This window comes from Dioscorea cayenensis, chromosome 10 (genome assembly GCF_009730915.1).
Source record: "Dioscorea cayenensis subsp. rotundata cultivar TDr96_F1 chromosome 10, TDr96_F1_v2_PseudoChromosome.rev07_lg8_w22 25.fasta, whole genome shotgun sequence".
NCBI lineage: Eukaryota > Viridiplantae > Streptophyta > Magnoliopsida > Dioscoreales > Dioscoreaceae > Dioscorea > Dioscorea cayenensis.
In genome coordinates, this window is record NC_052480.1 from 1,781,655 (window position 1) to 1,794,644 (window position 12,990).

Genomic DNA, 12,990 nt, shown 5'->3' on the forward strand with positions numbered 1-12,990 from the left:
TGACAATTATTTTGAAATATAATTTTTCTTAAATAAAAATAGAAGGAGTATATATATATATATATATATATATATATATATATATATATATATATATATATATATATATGAACATCGATCCTATACACATGTTCACAGATTCGTAATCTGTGAACTTTGCTCTGGGCCGTTGGATTTCAATCCAACGGTTTTGCACTTTTCAATGAACGGTAACACTGTGCTTATGAACAGTGTACAATAAAAAAGTGAGATAAATAGTATTTTCACAAGATTAACTCTCACTGTGCATTATCTTAATTCTACTATTGTTGTCTGTAGACGTCTGTGTAAGTCCACATAAACCCTTTTCTATATATATATATATATATATATACATATATATTTGTGGATGAGAACTGAGCAGGGGTATATATATGGTGCCCACCAATCTTTGGAAAATCTAAATCCCACCATTGAGAAAAGTTCTCACCTTATCCACACTCCAACCACAATCTTCTCCATTTCATCCACAACCTCAAAACTTTTTTTTCAAACAACCTCCTTCCTCTCTTTCTTTTTCCCTTTCACAAACACACTCAAATTTCTAAGTGTTCTCAAGCTAGAGACATGGCTGCAATGAACTCTAGTGTCTTAGCTTGCAACTATGTGCTATCTAGTGGTTCAGACATGAGTTTGAAGCTTGCTTCAATATCATCTCCTCCAGTTACTACTAAGCTGCTCGTTATCAAAGCTCAACAAGCTCACACCGTCGTCGAGACAAAGAAAACCAAAGGAAGTGAAGGAAGAAGAGTGGCACTTCTATTCCTGGCTGGTGCTCTCTTTTCGGCCTCGACTTCGTCGGCAAATGCTAGCATCTTCGATGAATATCTTGAGAAAAGCAAAGCTAATAAGGTAAGTTCTATTTGCATGCTTTCATTAGAAATGGTATTAGAGCTTGAATCTTTGTGAATTTTTTTTATGAAGGAATTGAATGATAAGAAGAGGTTGGCTACTACTGGAGCAAACTTCGCACGTGCATATACTGTGGAGTTTGGCACGTGCAAGTTCCCGGAGAATTTCACTGGATGTCAAGATCTTGCTAAACAGAAGGTATGAGATAATTAATCAACTTTATAATTAATATGCATTTAAATGATGTAATTAGTGTTGAAGATCTCGCTAATTATCATGTTTTTTTTCTTTGTTTTTTGGTGTTGTAGAAAGTGCCATTCATCAGTGATGATTTGGAGATTGAATGTGAAGGAAAGGATAAGTTCAAGTGTGGATCAAATGTTTTCTGGAAATGGTGATCAACAACTTAATTTACTTTAATGTAATGTAATGTAATCAATTTTATTTTCTTGTTGTAATAAATTAATTTACTCTCAATTTGAATCTTCATGCATAGGCTGTGAGTAAAAAATTTTCTATCATTTATCTATGAATTAATTTGCATGTTAAGCACCTGTTGAATTTAATGGATTACCTTGTACGTACATAACTGACTAAACAAATTAATTATGGTAAAATCTATGATGAGGAAGGTGATATTCAAACTCAATTTTGTTAAGATGTAAAGGAACACCATTTATTTAATTTGATTCCATAACGAAATTAAGCTTCAAACACATCACACCACAAAAAGCTTAGGAACACTTAATTTGCTCCTTGATATCATTAGCAATATTTTGAGCATCCATGGAGACTCCATCCAATCCTCTTCTTGCAAGCCCTGCACAGTATACTCCATTCATTCCTTTCCAATGTTTTGGAAAGCTCTGTTTTGGAAATCCTTCTTCATTTAATAGGTAGCCACCATCCTATGATGTACATGTCCACATTTTAATATCCCAATTTGATCATAATAAAGCATTTAATTAAGTATATAAAAACTATGAATCACCTTCAACCAAGTGTTTGCAGTGCTTTTGTAACCAGTTGCAAACACTATAGCATCAAAATGGTATGACTTGTCATCTGTGAACACCACCTCATTCCCTCTAATGCTCAACAACCCTTTCACAACCTGTTTACATATATATATATATATATATATATAGTGTATAAACATAAGCACATTTAATTAATCAATTAATCAATCTATTTATCCATGCACGTACCTTAATCTCTCCTGTTTTGATATTGTGAACAGTACCAACATCAATGACTGCAGATTTACCAGTTGATATCTTATTGGTTAATGGCCCATTCTTTGGTCTGACAATCCCATACTTAGATAAATCTCCATACTTCAATCTTGCAAGTATGACAAGAAGGACATCCACCAGCTTAACTGGCAAGTATTTCACAAGCACCATCCCTAAATATATCATCTCTTTGGTCATCACGTGGACCTGCATGCATGCATGCATGCATGCGATACGTGTATTATATATATGCATAAACATCATAATTTAACTAATTCAATTAATGACTTTTTATCAATATATAAGAAAAGCACACCGGACTACGTATGGAAATGGAAGTCATGGCTCCAAAGTTTGAGAGATCATAAGCAATCTCCATGCCAGAGTTACCACTCCCAACAACAAGAACTCTCTTCCCTTCAAAGCCGGCGCCGGACTTATACTCCGATGAGTGCATGACTTCTCCGGCGAAGCTCTCAAGCCCAGCAACCTCCGGGATGATACCCTCAGAGTTCTCTCCGGTGGCAACAACCAAGAAGTTGGACATGTGTTCATGCACCTCACCTGTGATCTTATTCCTGGTCATTATAACCCATTTGTGTGATCTCTCATTCATCACACATCTTGCAGACTCCACCTCAGTGCAAAATACAGGATTAATCATGAAATGCTTTGCATAATGATCTAAGTATTGGATGAATTGATCCTTGGGAATGAAAGTAGGTGTGGTCTTTGAATGTGGCATCAATGGCAGTGAACAGAAATCTTTGGCAAGATGAAGCTTGAGTCTATCATATGCCTTCTTCTTCCAAAGAGAAGCAATGCAATCTTCTTTCTCAAATATGATGTTTGGTATGGAGAAGCTATTGAGACATGCCGCCACGGCGAGCCCTGCCGGACCGGCTCCGACGATCACCACCTCCTTCATCATTTGTTTTCTATGAAAGAGAGTAAGCTTTCTTCATCTCATGTTTATTAATTGCATGGTTATGTTATATTAACATCTTGTTTTTTTAGTTATTGATTTAGCAAGGTACTATAAATATATATTGGCTCAAGATAGTGTGTTGTTGTAACTGGTTAGGTTGCCATGTTTAGGTTTTGAAAGCACTGTGACATAACAATGCCAGCTTTAATGCTCAAGAGATTGTTTGATGTTTTCCTAAAATTAGGGTTGTTTTATTAATTTGATGTATGAACATATTGAAGTTAGAGAAGTTCATGATGAAGTTGGAATAACTGCTTGGCCATCTCAATGTTTGGGTGTTACTTTAATTTGATATTAATTTTGATTTGAATATTATGTATTGATATGCATTTGTTTTGCATTTCATTGCTCTCAATGTGACATTGTGACCTTATGAATGCTTCACTTAAAAATTTTGATTTAATGGAACTATTTTGGTTATTTATAAATTAAAATTAAATCTTTCAATATATATATATTTAAAATACACCAATGGCCGCCTCAAAGAGTTGTCATAAAAATAAACATGTACAGTATGACACCAGTTATGATAATTTAATGATCATTAAAGATTTATTAGCTGTCTAATACCCTGGGCAATGATGACATGTGCCAGAAATAATATATTAATGCTAAAAATGATATATCATGAATCACAATTCAGCAACAATAATAAATCTATGTTCTTGGCAACTCTGCAGGAATAGAGCATATGGTATAATACTACAACACTAGAGATTCAGCCATGCATCACTCATCAACCATTCAAATGACTTACCACTAGACCATACAGTGATTGTCCAGAATCCTTCAATATTAACTGATTAAATTAAAAAATTTTGCCGAATGATTAATTTGACCTATATATCTACTACCAAAATAAATAAACAAGTAATATAATCACGGTATATATATAAATTTCCAAAACTAATAAACATGAATTTATAAATACAAAAAATATACTCCCATATATATATATATATATTAAAGTAACGAAACAATTAATGGTAACAATTATTGTAGACCCAACCGGAGTTGGTTCAACCAAATCAGTTCGCAGTTGGGTCCGAACCCAAAAATATAAGGCCAGAAACTTCGAACGATCCCAAGCCCGCGATGAGCCATGAGCACCACGAACCTCCATCGTCCTCTCCTCTGTTCTTCTCTCTCCCCTCCCGGCCGCCCTTCCCGGCGCCGCCGGAGCCTCCTCCTCCTCCTCTCCTCCCCCTTCCTCCCTCTTCCAACCTCCCTCGCCGCCTCCCCTCCGCCGCCCTTCAACCCTGTCTCGGAGTCCGAGAAGAATGCCAGCGCCGAGCTCTCCCTCCGCGTCGCCGAGGCCGTCAGCCTCCTCGACCTCGCCCGAGATTTCCAGGCTCACGGTGACTTCTCCCGAGCTCTTGATTCCTTCTCTCTGGTGCTCACTCACACTCAATCCCAATTCCTCTTCTTTTTTCTTTTGATGGAGTTTTCCAAGTTGCGATTTTTAGGGTTTGGATTTTCAATTTCGTCCTCTCTCTAGGTGATAAAAGATTACAAGGACTTGGCTTTTACGGAGTACGCTAGAGTTGGAAGGGCTTTAGCGTTGTATGAAGTCGGTGATCGAGATGAAGCCATTGCTGAGATGGAGGATGTTTCCATATCTCTGAAGGGCTATCCAGGTATAGCTTTCTATCTGTTGAATTTGAATTTGTGTAGAGTGGCATGGCATCAAGTAAAATCTCTGTTTGTTTGAATTGGTTCATGTTATTGTTGTTGTTGTTGTTGTTCCTGCAGAGATTCATGCAGCTCTTGCTGCTGCATTGTATGCTGACAAGCATTCACCATTGCTTGCTGAAAACCAGTTCACAATTGCCACTCTTTTGGATCCTCATTACACTGACATCTCATATGTGAGAGAGACCAGGCACTGGCCTCCCAGCTTGGTTAGTTCATTGCAACACTTCATCACACTCACATAAGCCCTTTTTGTCTTCAGTTCTGTATCTCTACTCTTCTTGTTCATACTCCTGCTGCATTTCTTATGCATAAAAATTTCTGTCATGTATCTCACTGTGGAGATCTTCAATACAAATGTTTATAGTCATGTGTATATATATATACATGCATAATATAAACAGTTTGCTCCTTCTGCCTGGAGTGTTTGGAAATTGCTGCCTTTTATCCTTCTCTTTTATTGGTAGCTTTATGTGTGGATGGAGTAATATATGACATCAATAAATGAAGCAACCATTGCTTGGAAGAGCTTATAAACTTTAGTTGATCTTGTTCAATGCCAACCAGACTCTCCTCTATTCTGTTTCTTGCTCATGTGTTTACAACAAGTTGATTTGTGCTGTCTGGGAATGATTTTGTTTATAGCTATCAAGCAATTGGCACAACTTCTGATGTATCCACTCCTAGCTATTGGAGGTATGTCCTTGATCATGTTGCTTGATGTCTGTTTCTACTATGCATTCAGTGGCAGATAGTAAATAATTACATTGTGTTTATGCTCTGTGCTCTGTTTTTCCATTGTATCCATGCTCTTGCTTACAAGGAAATAAACTATGCATTGTGTAGATGCTCATGCATGTGATATGAACCAATTGTTATTAGTAAGTACCTTAGTCTCTAACAGATCACCGCATCTCTTGGTGCATCCATCCTTGTTGGTGGTATGATGTTATTATGTTTGGAGTTTATATGCAGTGTATCTGTACCCCAAGTTGAAGGCTTGAAGCCATATATCAGCAGTATCTTGTTTATTAAATCCAACTACTTAGACTCTTTACATTAAAGCAATGTTATTAGGCAGTGTATTTGCAGTCCAGTGATTGACCCATGTGATATCATCTATATCACATGGTTGTCATTCTTGCTCAAATTTCTTATGATGACTTTAAATAATAGCTCTAATGCTAATAAGTCAAACAACATGAATTGAAAAATCAAGAGATAATTTTTATGATATCTTATATTTATTGACGAAAGACATGGGGGCTCAAAATCAAGCGCATGAACTCGAATTACAAAACTTTGATTACAATCATATTTTTATATTCCCAAAACCTGTTTGAATTTTTACAGAAAAAAGTTATAAAATGGTTTGTTTAATAATATCCATATATAAGTTAGCTAAAATTTTTTATTTGATTTTAAAATTAAATTATAATATTTTAAGTGTATACAAATTACCCACTTTATAAGCAAAAATTATTTTTACATGGGGGTGTGTAAGTATTGCCAATCACCATAATAAAAATATAAACTTTGTAATTATTATAATAAATTTCAAGGGGGAATTTTTAAAATGAAATAAAAAAAAAAAACATATCTGAAGACTGAAAAGATTAGAAAAAGCGCGTTGCCAGATGATGCATCATCGTTTCCTATCTCCAGCTCCAACGGCGAGAAGCAAAACGAAAAAAAAATCCTTCTTTTACGCGTTTGCCAGGCTCTCACAGGGATCCAGATTGGGTTCCGGCCGCCGTCATCCGCCGCCGCCTGGTACTGACTTTCTTTGGCCGCTGCTGTCGCCGATGAGGAGGTCCAACTGATGATGCTGAAACCGGATCCTGACGCGCTCTTCAGTGGTGGAGGAATCAGGTCTTCTTTCTTTTGCCTTCCCTGATCTCTTGTTCTTTGATTTCTTGTAATCCTCTGCTATCTGTTCTAGCTCAATCTTTATTTGAATTTCGTAGGAGTTTGATGTTTTTGTTTTAGATGAGGAATTTGTGGATTAGCGCCTTGGAATGAATTATTCTGATGTTGAAATCGATGTTTGATATGTAAAAGACTGAATGGATTTTGAGAAATGGAATAATTGCGGTGGAAGATGGAAGGAATCAAACTGTGGTTTATTTTTCGCTGTGAAATTTGATCTCCACAGTATGTGAACCTTTGTAGCACATTGGAAATGGGGTGCTTTTCATGCAAAAGCTTGAACTTTTTGACAAGATGAGTAGGAAAATTGAATGTTAATGGGCTCAAGAGATGGAAGAGAGAGTGGCAGTGGAGGTTTTTCTGAGTTAGGGATCAGTTTATTGCTGTTATAACCTCCCGAATATTTGCGAGGGCTTGAGCTTATATCTGATTATTGTGTGTTTGCTTGGAAAATGTATGGAGTTGATATTGTGTGCACTGTTTTTTTTTTAATCTTTTTTGGGTCTATGGAGGTTTACCAAGTTTGGGTTAAGTTTACTGCAGTAATAATCCTCTTTGTATTGTTGTGTTGCAAAGGCTGGAGCTTATGCCCGATTTTTGTGTGTTTGCTTGGAAAAATATATGAATTCAATATGGTCTAAGTTGTGTTTTTGGTTTTATAGCTTCCTTGCTGGAAATAAAACCGGAAGATTCAGCTATGGATATTCCTCCTTCAAGGGTAAAAGATCATCAATGGAGGATTTCTATGAAACAAGGATATCTGAAGTTGATGGTCAGATGGTTGCATTTTTTGGTGTTTTTGATGGTATGCTCATTTTCCTTCGACTTATTTTTGCTACATTAGCTTGCCCTGCTTTGTTTCTCTACTGTACTTGTATTGTATAATGGGTTCTCTACTGTATTTGTATAATGGGATTATAAGTTGAGTAGTATTTCCATGTTGAGACCTATAATGTTCTGAGAATTACTTTGCAGTTTTTATTTAATTTTGAGTCCATATATTATGGCAGTGGTATGTGGATTCTAGGTACCTTTTCTTTATAATCTTTTATGATCTTCTGTCTACATAATATGTAGGCCATGGAGGTTCTCAAGTGGCAGAATATCTTAAAAGTAACCTTTTCAAAAATGTGAGCAATCATCCAGATTTTGTTAAAGACACAAAGTCAGCTATCGGTATGTTGTTTTTGTATTTGAGTCCTGTTTCTAGTTTCCTATCTGTTTTTGTAGGTTTGTTTTTTTTGTTTTTTTTTAATGTTATCTAAGTTTTCTACCTTTTTTGGTTTCAGTTGAAGTGTTTAAACAGACAGATATTGATTATCTCAATGAAGACAAAGGGCAGCTTAAAGATGCTGGTTCTACAGCATCAACAGTTGTTTTGTTAGGCAATCGCCTTTATGTCGCAAATGTCGGGGATTCCAGAGTTGTTGCTTGTAGGTCTGGTTCAGGTTAGCCATTCTCCTTCACATACCCTGAGAAATAACTTGTGGCTGTCGTTATGGTAATAAATGTAGAATGAATACTTCTCTTTGTTAGATAGGAACCTCATCTTAAGCTTATAGGATGAGAGACCTAGGCTTACATATTTAGATCAATATTTACCAAATTAATCGATGTGGGACTATTGGTTAGTCTAATACTCTCTGTCTTTTCTTAAATAAATAGCTCATATGATGTTTGAATTTTGCAGTATTCAATATTAGATTTCAGTTTGCAAAATGGCAATCTTGAGATATTGACTTCTGCTTGCCCTAGGAATTGATTTCTTAGATTGGGCAGATATGTTGTAGGGCCATAAGTAAAATTTTCAGTATTTTTATCCAGAATATCTGAAGCAAGATATCCTTTTTTTCATCATTCCAGTTTCCAGCTTAACATGGAAATATATTTCCAACTTCATTTTCTATTCCCAGAGTGTTAAAGTTATTACAGATGAAAGGTTCACAATAAAAGCTGTGAGCTGATTCCTGTCCTGAAATTTGTTTAAAATGTTTTTCTTATTTTGTTTCAGCTTTGCTACATTTGTTTTGATTTACAATCTCCCTATATCTCTTCTCTTGGTTGTTTGATGCTTATTGTTCTATACTGCAGCAATTCCATTATCTAATGACCACAAACCTGATAGATCGGATGAACGTGAAAGAATTGAAAATGCTGGTGGATTTGTAATTTGGGCTGGTAAAGCATGCAATATTTTTGACAATTTTGTATAATCTGCACTTTCTCTGTGTATCTCAAATTCTAATTAACGTCTGAAGGGACTTGGCGTGTTGGTGGTGTTCTTGCGGTTTCTCGCGCATTTGGAGATAAGATGCTTAAGCCATATGTTGTTGCTGAACCAGAAATTCAGGTCAGTGTGCATTTGATTTTTGTTTTTAAATATTAAGACTGAAGTCCTTGGAGTGTGTTGAAATTTTATTAAATTAGCCGTTGAGATTCAGATTTAATTGAGGGATGTGTGCTGCAATATTAAATATTAATATCTTTCACTACTATATCTACTTTACATCATCAAGTGTAATTGTCTATCATGAACCAGTAGGTTTGTAAAGGTCCATGCCCTTGTAACCCAGAGACCGAGGAAGCACTTGACGCAATATCGTGTGAATTATTTTCTTTGGATCATCATATTGCTAAAGCAGTGTTCTAACATACTCCTTTTCCCTTCAGGAGGAGGAGATTGAAGGTGTTGAATTTTTTATCATTGCCAGTGACGGACTTTGGAATGTTGTCTCTAATAAGGTAATATATTAGTGTTTTGCCCTATCATACTTGTGGTATTCTAAAATGGTATTTTGGATTAACTTCATTCATTGCCAAAGTAATATCTTGTGTGATTGAAAGGATAAGAATTAGTATTTTCTCTATTAAAAATTATCTACTCTAGAATTTGAAGACTTGAAACAACATTAACATTTCGTTTGTTCAATAGGAAGCTGTGGAGATGGTTCGGGCAATATCCGATGCCGAGACAGCTTCCAGAAATCTTATACAAGAGGCTTACAACAGAGGAAGCAGTGATAATATTACATGCATTGTGGTTCGCTTCAACAATCCATGACTTATTAACCTCTGCTTGAGCCGATCCTCTGAATTACAGCAAGGTCCGTAGGGGCAAAAGGGACCAACTGCACAAGTTTTTCTCTTCTTGATCAGGCAGGAAAGACTCGGCCTCGCAAAGAATTCTCGAGTAACAAGTTTCGCTCTTTTAACGATGAACGTATTCTCACTACCTAGAGTACTCATGCATTTTGTATGGCCTCTGCCCCATTAATTGGTGTTGTCTAGAATGTGCAGTAGCATCAGATCTTCAGGTTTTAAGTTCTGTATCAACTGGAGTTACAGTGCTGCAGTATCTTGCAATTGTTGCCATAATTGTTGTTTATGATAGAGCAAAGTCTTTCATAATTTATTTTGTCCTAATCTTATAATGGTGATCTGTTCATTCCTTCATGCATGATTTAGCCATGTTATCATCTTCAGGGAATTAATTCTTAAAAAATAATAATAATAATAATAAAACAATTTACAGCATCTCTGGGAGATACTGTTACATTTATTCTCTCAAGTCTCAAACATAAAATAAATAAATAAATAAGCATCAGAAAAGCTAGTTTTTAATTTAGAATTTCATATATATATTTGTGGTTGTTGATGATGAAAATCATTCATTCCAACTTTTTTCTGCACAAAAATCAGTGACCATCCTATGTACTTTTCATATTGATGATATCTAAACAAGATTCACAAACACAAAACACAGTATATATTCAGTATTTTCACTTCAAAACAACTACATTGCATTATAGAAATTACAAACCCCTGGATCTTCAGCCCACACACTCCTCAGCAACTTCAACAAAGCTCTAGCCTTTGCCTTAGCCTTAACACCACACTGGCTTTGCAGCAGCAACAGCAATTGCTTCAACACTCCGGCATTCACCGCTTCTGCTCGCACACCCATTGTCTCACAACACATGATCAGCAGCGCTCCAACCGCGTGCTCGCTCGCCTCATGATCAGAATTCACCACAAAAACCATCTTCACCAATACCCTGACCGCATTCACGTTCATCAACAATGACTTCCTTCCGGCATCCACTACTAACAAAGCCTCAATACTAGCCAATGCTTGTGAGGCATTTCGTTGAACGCTGCATGATAAATATGAAAAAAGCCCGTCGATCGCTCCTTCTTCTACTAAATTGCTACGGTTGGCTTCTAACATACATATACCGTATACGGCTCTCACCGCAGCCTCCATTGCCCAGATACCAGTACTTGAACACAGAAGGGAAACCAACACTTGCAAAACCTTTTGTGATTGTCCCATGGCTAGACACACTTGTCTGGTCACTGGACTTGAAGCTATTGTCTCTATAAGAGTACACAAACAAGTCTTGATCTTCACATTGCCTTGATCCAACATAATTCCCAATGAAGCCAAACAAGACTCATTCTTGAGTATGTTCAAGAACTCTGAATGCTTTTCAGGTGATAAACTCAAGATACAATCAAGAGCTACTTCAATGAACAACTCTGGATATGTAGTAGTAGTTGTTGTTGTTAATTGAGGTGTTTGAAACAAGAAGTCTAGTAACAATGGAAAGAAGCCTAATTGAATGAGAGAAGCTTGTCCATTGTCAGACTCCATTGACAAGATCCTCACTTTCTTGAGAGCCTCAAGCTTTGTCTCAATGCTGGTTTCTGCAGATTGAATGTTCAGTTTCAATGCAGCCAATGAGTTGATGAAGTTGATGGGTTTTGATTTTGTTTCATGACCGGTGAGGAGCCACCGGTCGATGAGATGCCGGAGAGTGTGGTTGGGCACAAGAGAGGTGTCATTCAGCCTCTGCATTGTCACCGGGCAAGTGTAGTGGCCTTCGGCGAGCCACCGCTCAATGCTCGGCCGATCATATGTTTGCCCAGTGCTCAAAGTCACAGGGTCTGTGAACAAGTCTAGACTAATTGGACATCTGAAGAACCAAGGAATGCTCATTTAACTCTTTCTCAATCTAACAACATTCAAACATGAATTCTCATGAGTATTTAAAATGCAGTATGTACTGAAGACTAATGATGCACACAAAGATATTGAAAAGGAAAACAATGATTCAGTGGATGAAAGAAGTGAATAGTACCATAACAATGCATGCCAATGAAGTGTTGTTTTCAGCAAAAGAAATGTACCTAATTGGTCTAATATTTGTCAGAAATCAACAGAAATCATTTAAAGATCTCACTCTTTTTTTTCTGCTGATGATAATGAAACTTCAAAACAAGTGCAAGAAACCATGAAATTGCTGCATGATGTTAGTGGAGAAGAATAAGAAGAAGAGCAGAAGAAAACAAACAAAAAAGATGAGCTTTTTGATTTGTCCTTGTGCTTTTGAGAACCATTTGAATAACTGTTGATATAATTGGGCATACAAATCATCAGTTTTGATAGTCCTCAGTCTATTTTTTTGGCAGTCAAACTTATCAATCTTAAGACTGTTTCTCAAAGGAAATTTGGTAGTAATATTTGGATGTTTGAATGAGAAAGGCCAAATATACCGAATATATTGAATACTTTTTGGTGACTTTTTGATGGAACTTTGAGCCATTAAACTTTGGTTTAGAAAGTCTATTATTGGCTTAATAAATTTAGATTAGGCCGGTTGGTTAAGTTATGTTTAGTGGATTATGATTGCTAAAAATGTTAGTATATGTATCATATCATGGATAGCCATTATATTAATTTGTTTAGCCTTTTTGAAAATGTTTGTATTTATTCATTTCATGGACTAAGTTGCATCTTTTTTTTTAAAAAAAAAAATTTAAATTTCACATCGACTGAACTAACTGAATAAAATATTCATATATGTCATATTATTATATATTAAATGGCATCCAAAGTCACTTAAAAAAATAACTATTAAGTTCTTATTCATATATATATATATATATATTATTTTATCAAATTTTATCAAGTGAACTTCTATTTGTTTAAGCTTAATTTACCTACTCTAATATAAAATTTTGGTGTAAATTTTTTTTTAATTAAACAAGTTTGAACAAATTAAAACATTGATTATAATTATATGATTCAACTGATATAACACTAATAACATCCATAAATGACATTAGAGCAATGATTTTCTATCATCACAATGTATTTTTATTCAATGGTCTAAGTCATTGTGATTAATTATCATGAATAAACAATAATTAAATCCCAACCATTCAGATGAGTATTACTAATGTAATCAAATC

General features: G+C 35.7%; 5 protein-coding genes across 5 annotated transcripts; 3 read left to right on the forward strand and 2 right to left on the reverse strand.

Moving 5' to 3' along the window:
- Positions 1 to 489: 489 nt before the first annotated feature.
- LOC120270499 (photosystem I reaction center subunit N, chloroplastic-like) lies at positions 490 to 1,412 on the forward strand. Its single transcript, XM_039277533.1, has 3 exons — positions 490 to 891; positions 964 to 1,089; positions 1,200 to 1,412. Exons 1-3 carry the CDS (start codon positions 607 to 609, stop codon positions 1,287 to 1,289), a joined length of 501 nt encoding a protein of 166 aa, XP_039133467.1. The 5' UTR covers positions 490 to 606; the 3' UTR covers positions 1,290 to 1,412.
- A 104-nt stretch (positions 1,413 to 1,516) lies between these two features.
- LOC120270502 (probable indole-3-pyruvate monooxygenase YUCCA10) lies at positions 1,517 to 3,307 on the reverse strand. Its single transcript, XM_039277536.1, has 4 exons — positions 2,443 to 3,307; positions 2,100 to 2,333; positions 1,883 to 2,005; positions 1,517 to 1,799 (listed from the first exon to the last, which is right to left on the reverse strand). The coding sequence occupies exons 1-4, from the start codon at positions 3,055 to 3,057 to the stop codon at positions 1,626 to 1,628; spliced, it is 1,146 nt and encodes a 381-aa protein (XP_039133470.1). The 5' UTR covers positions 3,058 to 3,307; the 3' UTR covers positions 1,517 to 1,625.
- Positions 3,308 to 4,186: 879 nt separating this feature from the next.
- LOC120270498 lies at positions 4,187 to 5,221 on the forward strand. Its single transcript, XM_039277531.1, has 3 exons — positions 4,187 to 4,507; positions 4,613 to 4,751; positions 4,867 to 5,221. Exons 1-3 carry the CDS (start codon positions 4,217 to 4,219, stop codon positions 5,049 to 5,051), a joined length of 615 nt encoding a protein of 204 aa, XP_039133465.1. The 5' UTR covers positions 4,187 to 4,216; the 3' UTR covers positions 5,052 to 5,221.
- A 1,209-nt stretch (positions 5,222 to 6,430) lies between these two features.
- LOC120270497 (probable protein phosphatase 2C 11) lies at positions 6,431 to 10,159 on the forward strand. The gene is made up of 8 exons (XM_039277530.1): positions 6,431 to 6,678; positions 7,398 to 7,540; positions 7,813 to 7,911; positions 8,025 to 8,183; positions 8,827 to 8,913; positions 8,994 to 9,085; positions 9,406 to 9,477; positions 9,668 to 10,159. Exons 1-8 carry the CDS (start codon positions 6,629 to 6,631, stop codon positions 9,794 to 9,796), a joined length of 831 nt encoding a protein of 276 aa, XP_039133464.1. The 5' UTR covers positions 6,431 to 6,628; the 3' UTR covers positions 9,797 to 10,159.
- Positions 10,160 to 10,525: 366 nt separating this feature from the next.
- On the reverse strand, positions 10,526 to 11,734 carry LOC120270495 (U-box domain-containing protein 26-like). The gene has a single exon (XM_039277528.1). The coding sequence runs from the start codon at positions 11,732 to 11,734 to the stop codon at positions 10,529 to 10,531; it is 1,206 nt and encodes a 401-aa protein (XP_039133462.1). The 3' UTR covers positions 10,526 to 10,528.
- Between the last annotated feature and the right edge of the window lie 1,256 nt (positions 11,735 to 12,990).

Excerpts from the sequence above, each read along its gene's own strand:
- LOC120270497 (XM_039277530.1), top strand. The coding sequence starts at position 6,629 with ATGATGCTGAAACCGGATCCTGACGCGCTCTTCAGTGGTGGAGGAATC. Across the intron at positions 8,184-8,826 it reads TGCTTGTAGGTCTGGTTCAG|CAATTCCATTATCTAATGAC; the intron begins GTTAGCCATTCT and ends TCTATACTGCAG. Across the intron at positions 9,086-9,405 it reads TTGCTGAACCAGAAATTCAG|GAGGAGGAGATTGAAGGTGT; the intron begins GTCAGTGTGCAT and ends TTTTCCCTTCAG.
- LOC120270495 (XM_039277528.1), bottom strand. The coding sequence starts at position 11,734 with ATGAGCATTCCTTGGTTCTTCAGATGTCCAATTAGTCTAGACTTGTTC.
- LOC120270498 (XM_039277531.1), top strand. The coding sequence starts at position 4,217 with ATGAGCACCACGAACCTCCATCGTCCTCTCCTCTGTTCTTCTCTCTCC. Across the intron at positions 4,508-4,612 it reads CTCTTGATTCCTTCTCTCTG|GTGATAAAAGATTACAAGGA; the intron begins GTGCTCACTCAC and ends TCCTCTCTCTAG. Across the intron at positions 4,752-4,866 it reads ATCTCTGAAGGGCTATCCAG|AGATTCATGCAGCTCTTGCT; the intron begins GTATAGCTTTCT and ends TTGTTCCTGCAG.
- LOC120270502 (XM_039277536.1), bottom strand. The coding sequence starts at position 3,057 with ATGATGAAGGAGGTGGTGATCGTCGGAGCCGGTCCGGCAGGGCTCGCC. Across the intron at positions 2,334-2,442 it reads CCATTTCCATACGTAGTCCG|GTCCACGTGATGACCAAAGA; the intron begins GTGTGCTTTTCT and ends GCATGCATGCAG. Across the intron at positions 2,006-2,099 it reads TCAAAACAGGAGAGATTAAG|GTTGTGAAAGGGTTGTTGAG; the intron begins GTACGTGCATGG and ends ATATGTAAACAG.
- LOC120270499 (XM_039277533.1), top strand. The coding sequence starts at position 607 with ATGGCTGCAATGAACTCTAGTGTCTTAGCTTGCAACTATGTGCTATCT. Across the intron at positions 892-963 it reads AGAAAAGCAAAGCTAATAAG|GAATTGAATGATAAGAAGAG; the intron begins GTAAGTTCTATT and ends TTTTTTATGAAG. Across the intron at positions 1,090-1,199 it reads AAGATCTTGCTAAACAGAAG|AAAGTGCCATTCATCAGTGA; the intron begins GTATGAGATAAT and ends TTGGTGTTGTAG.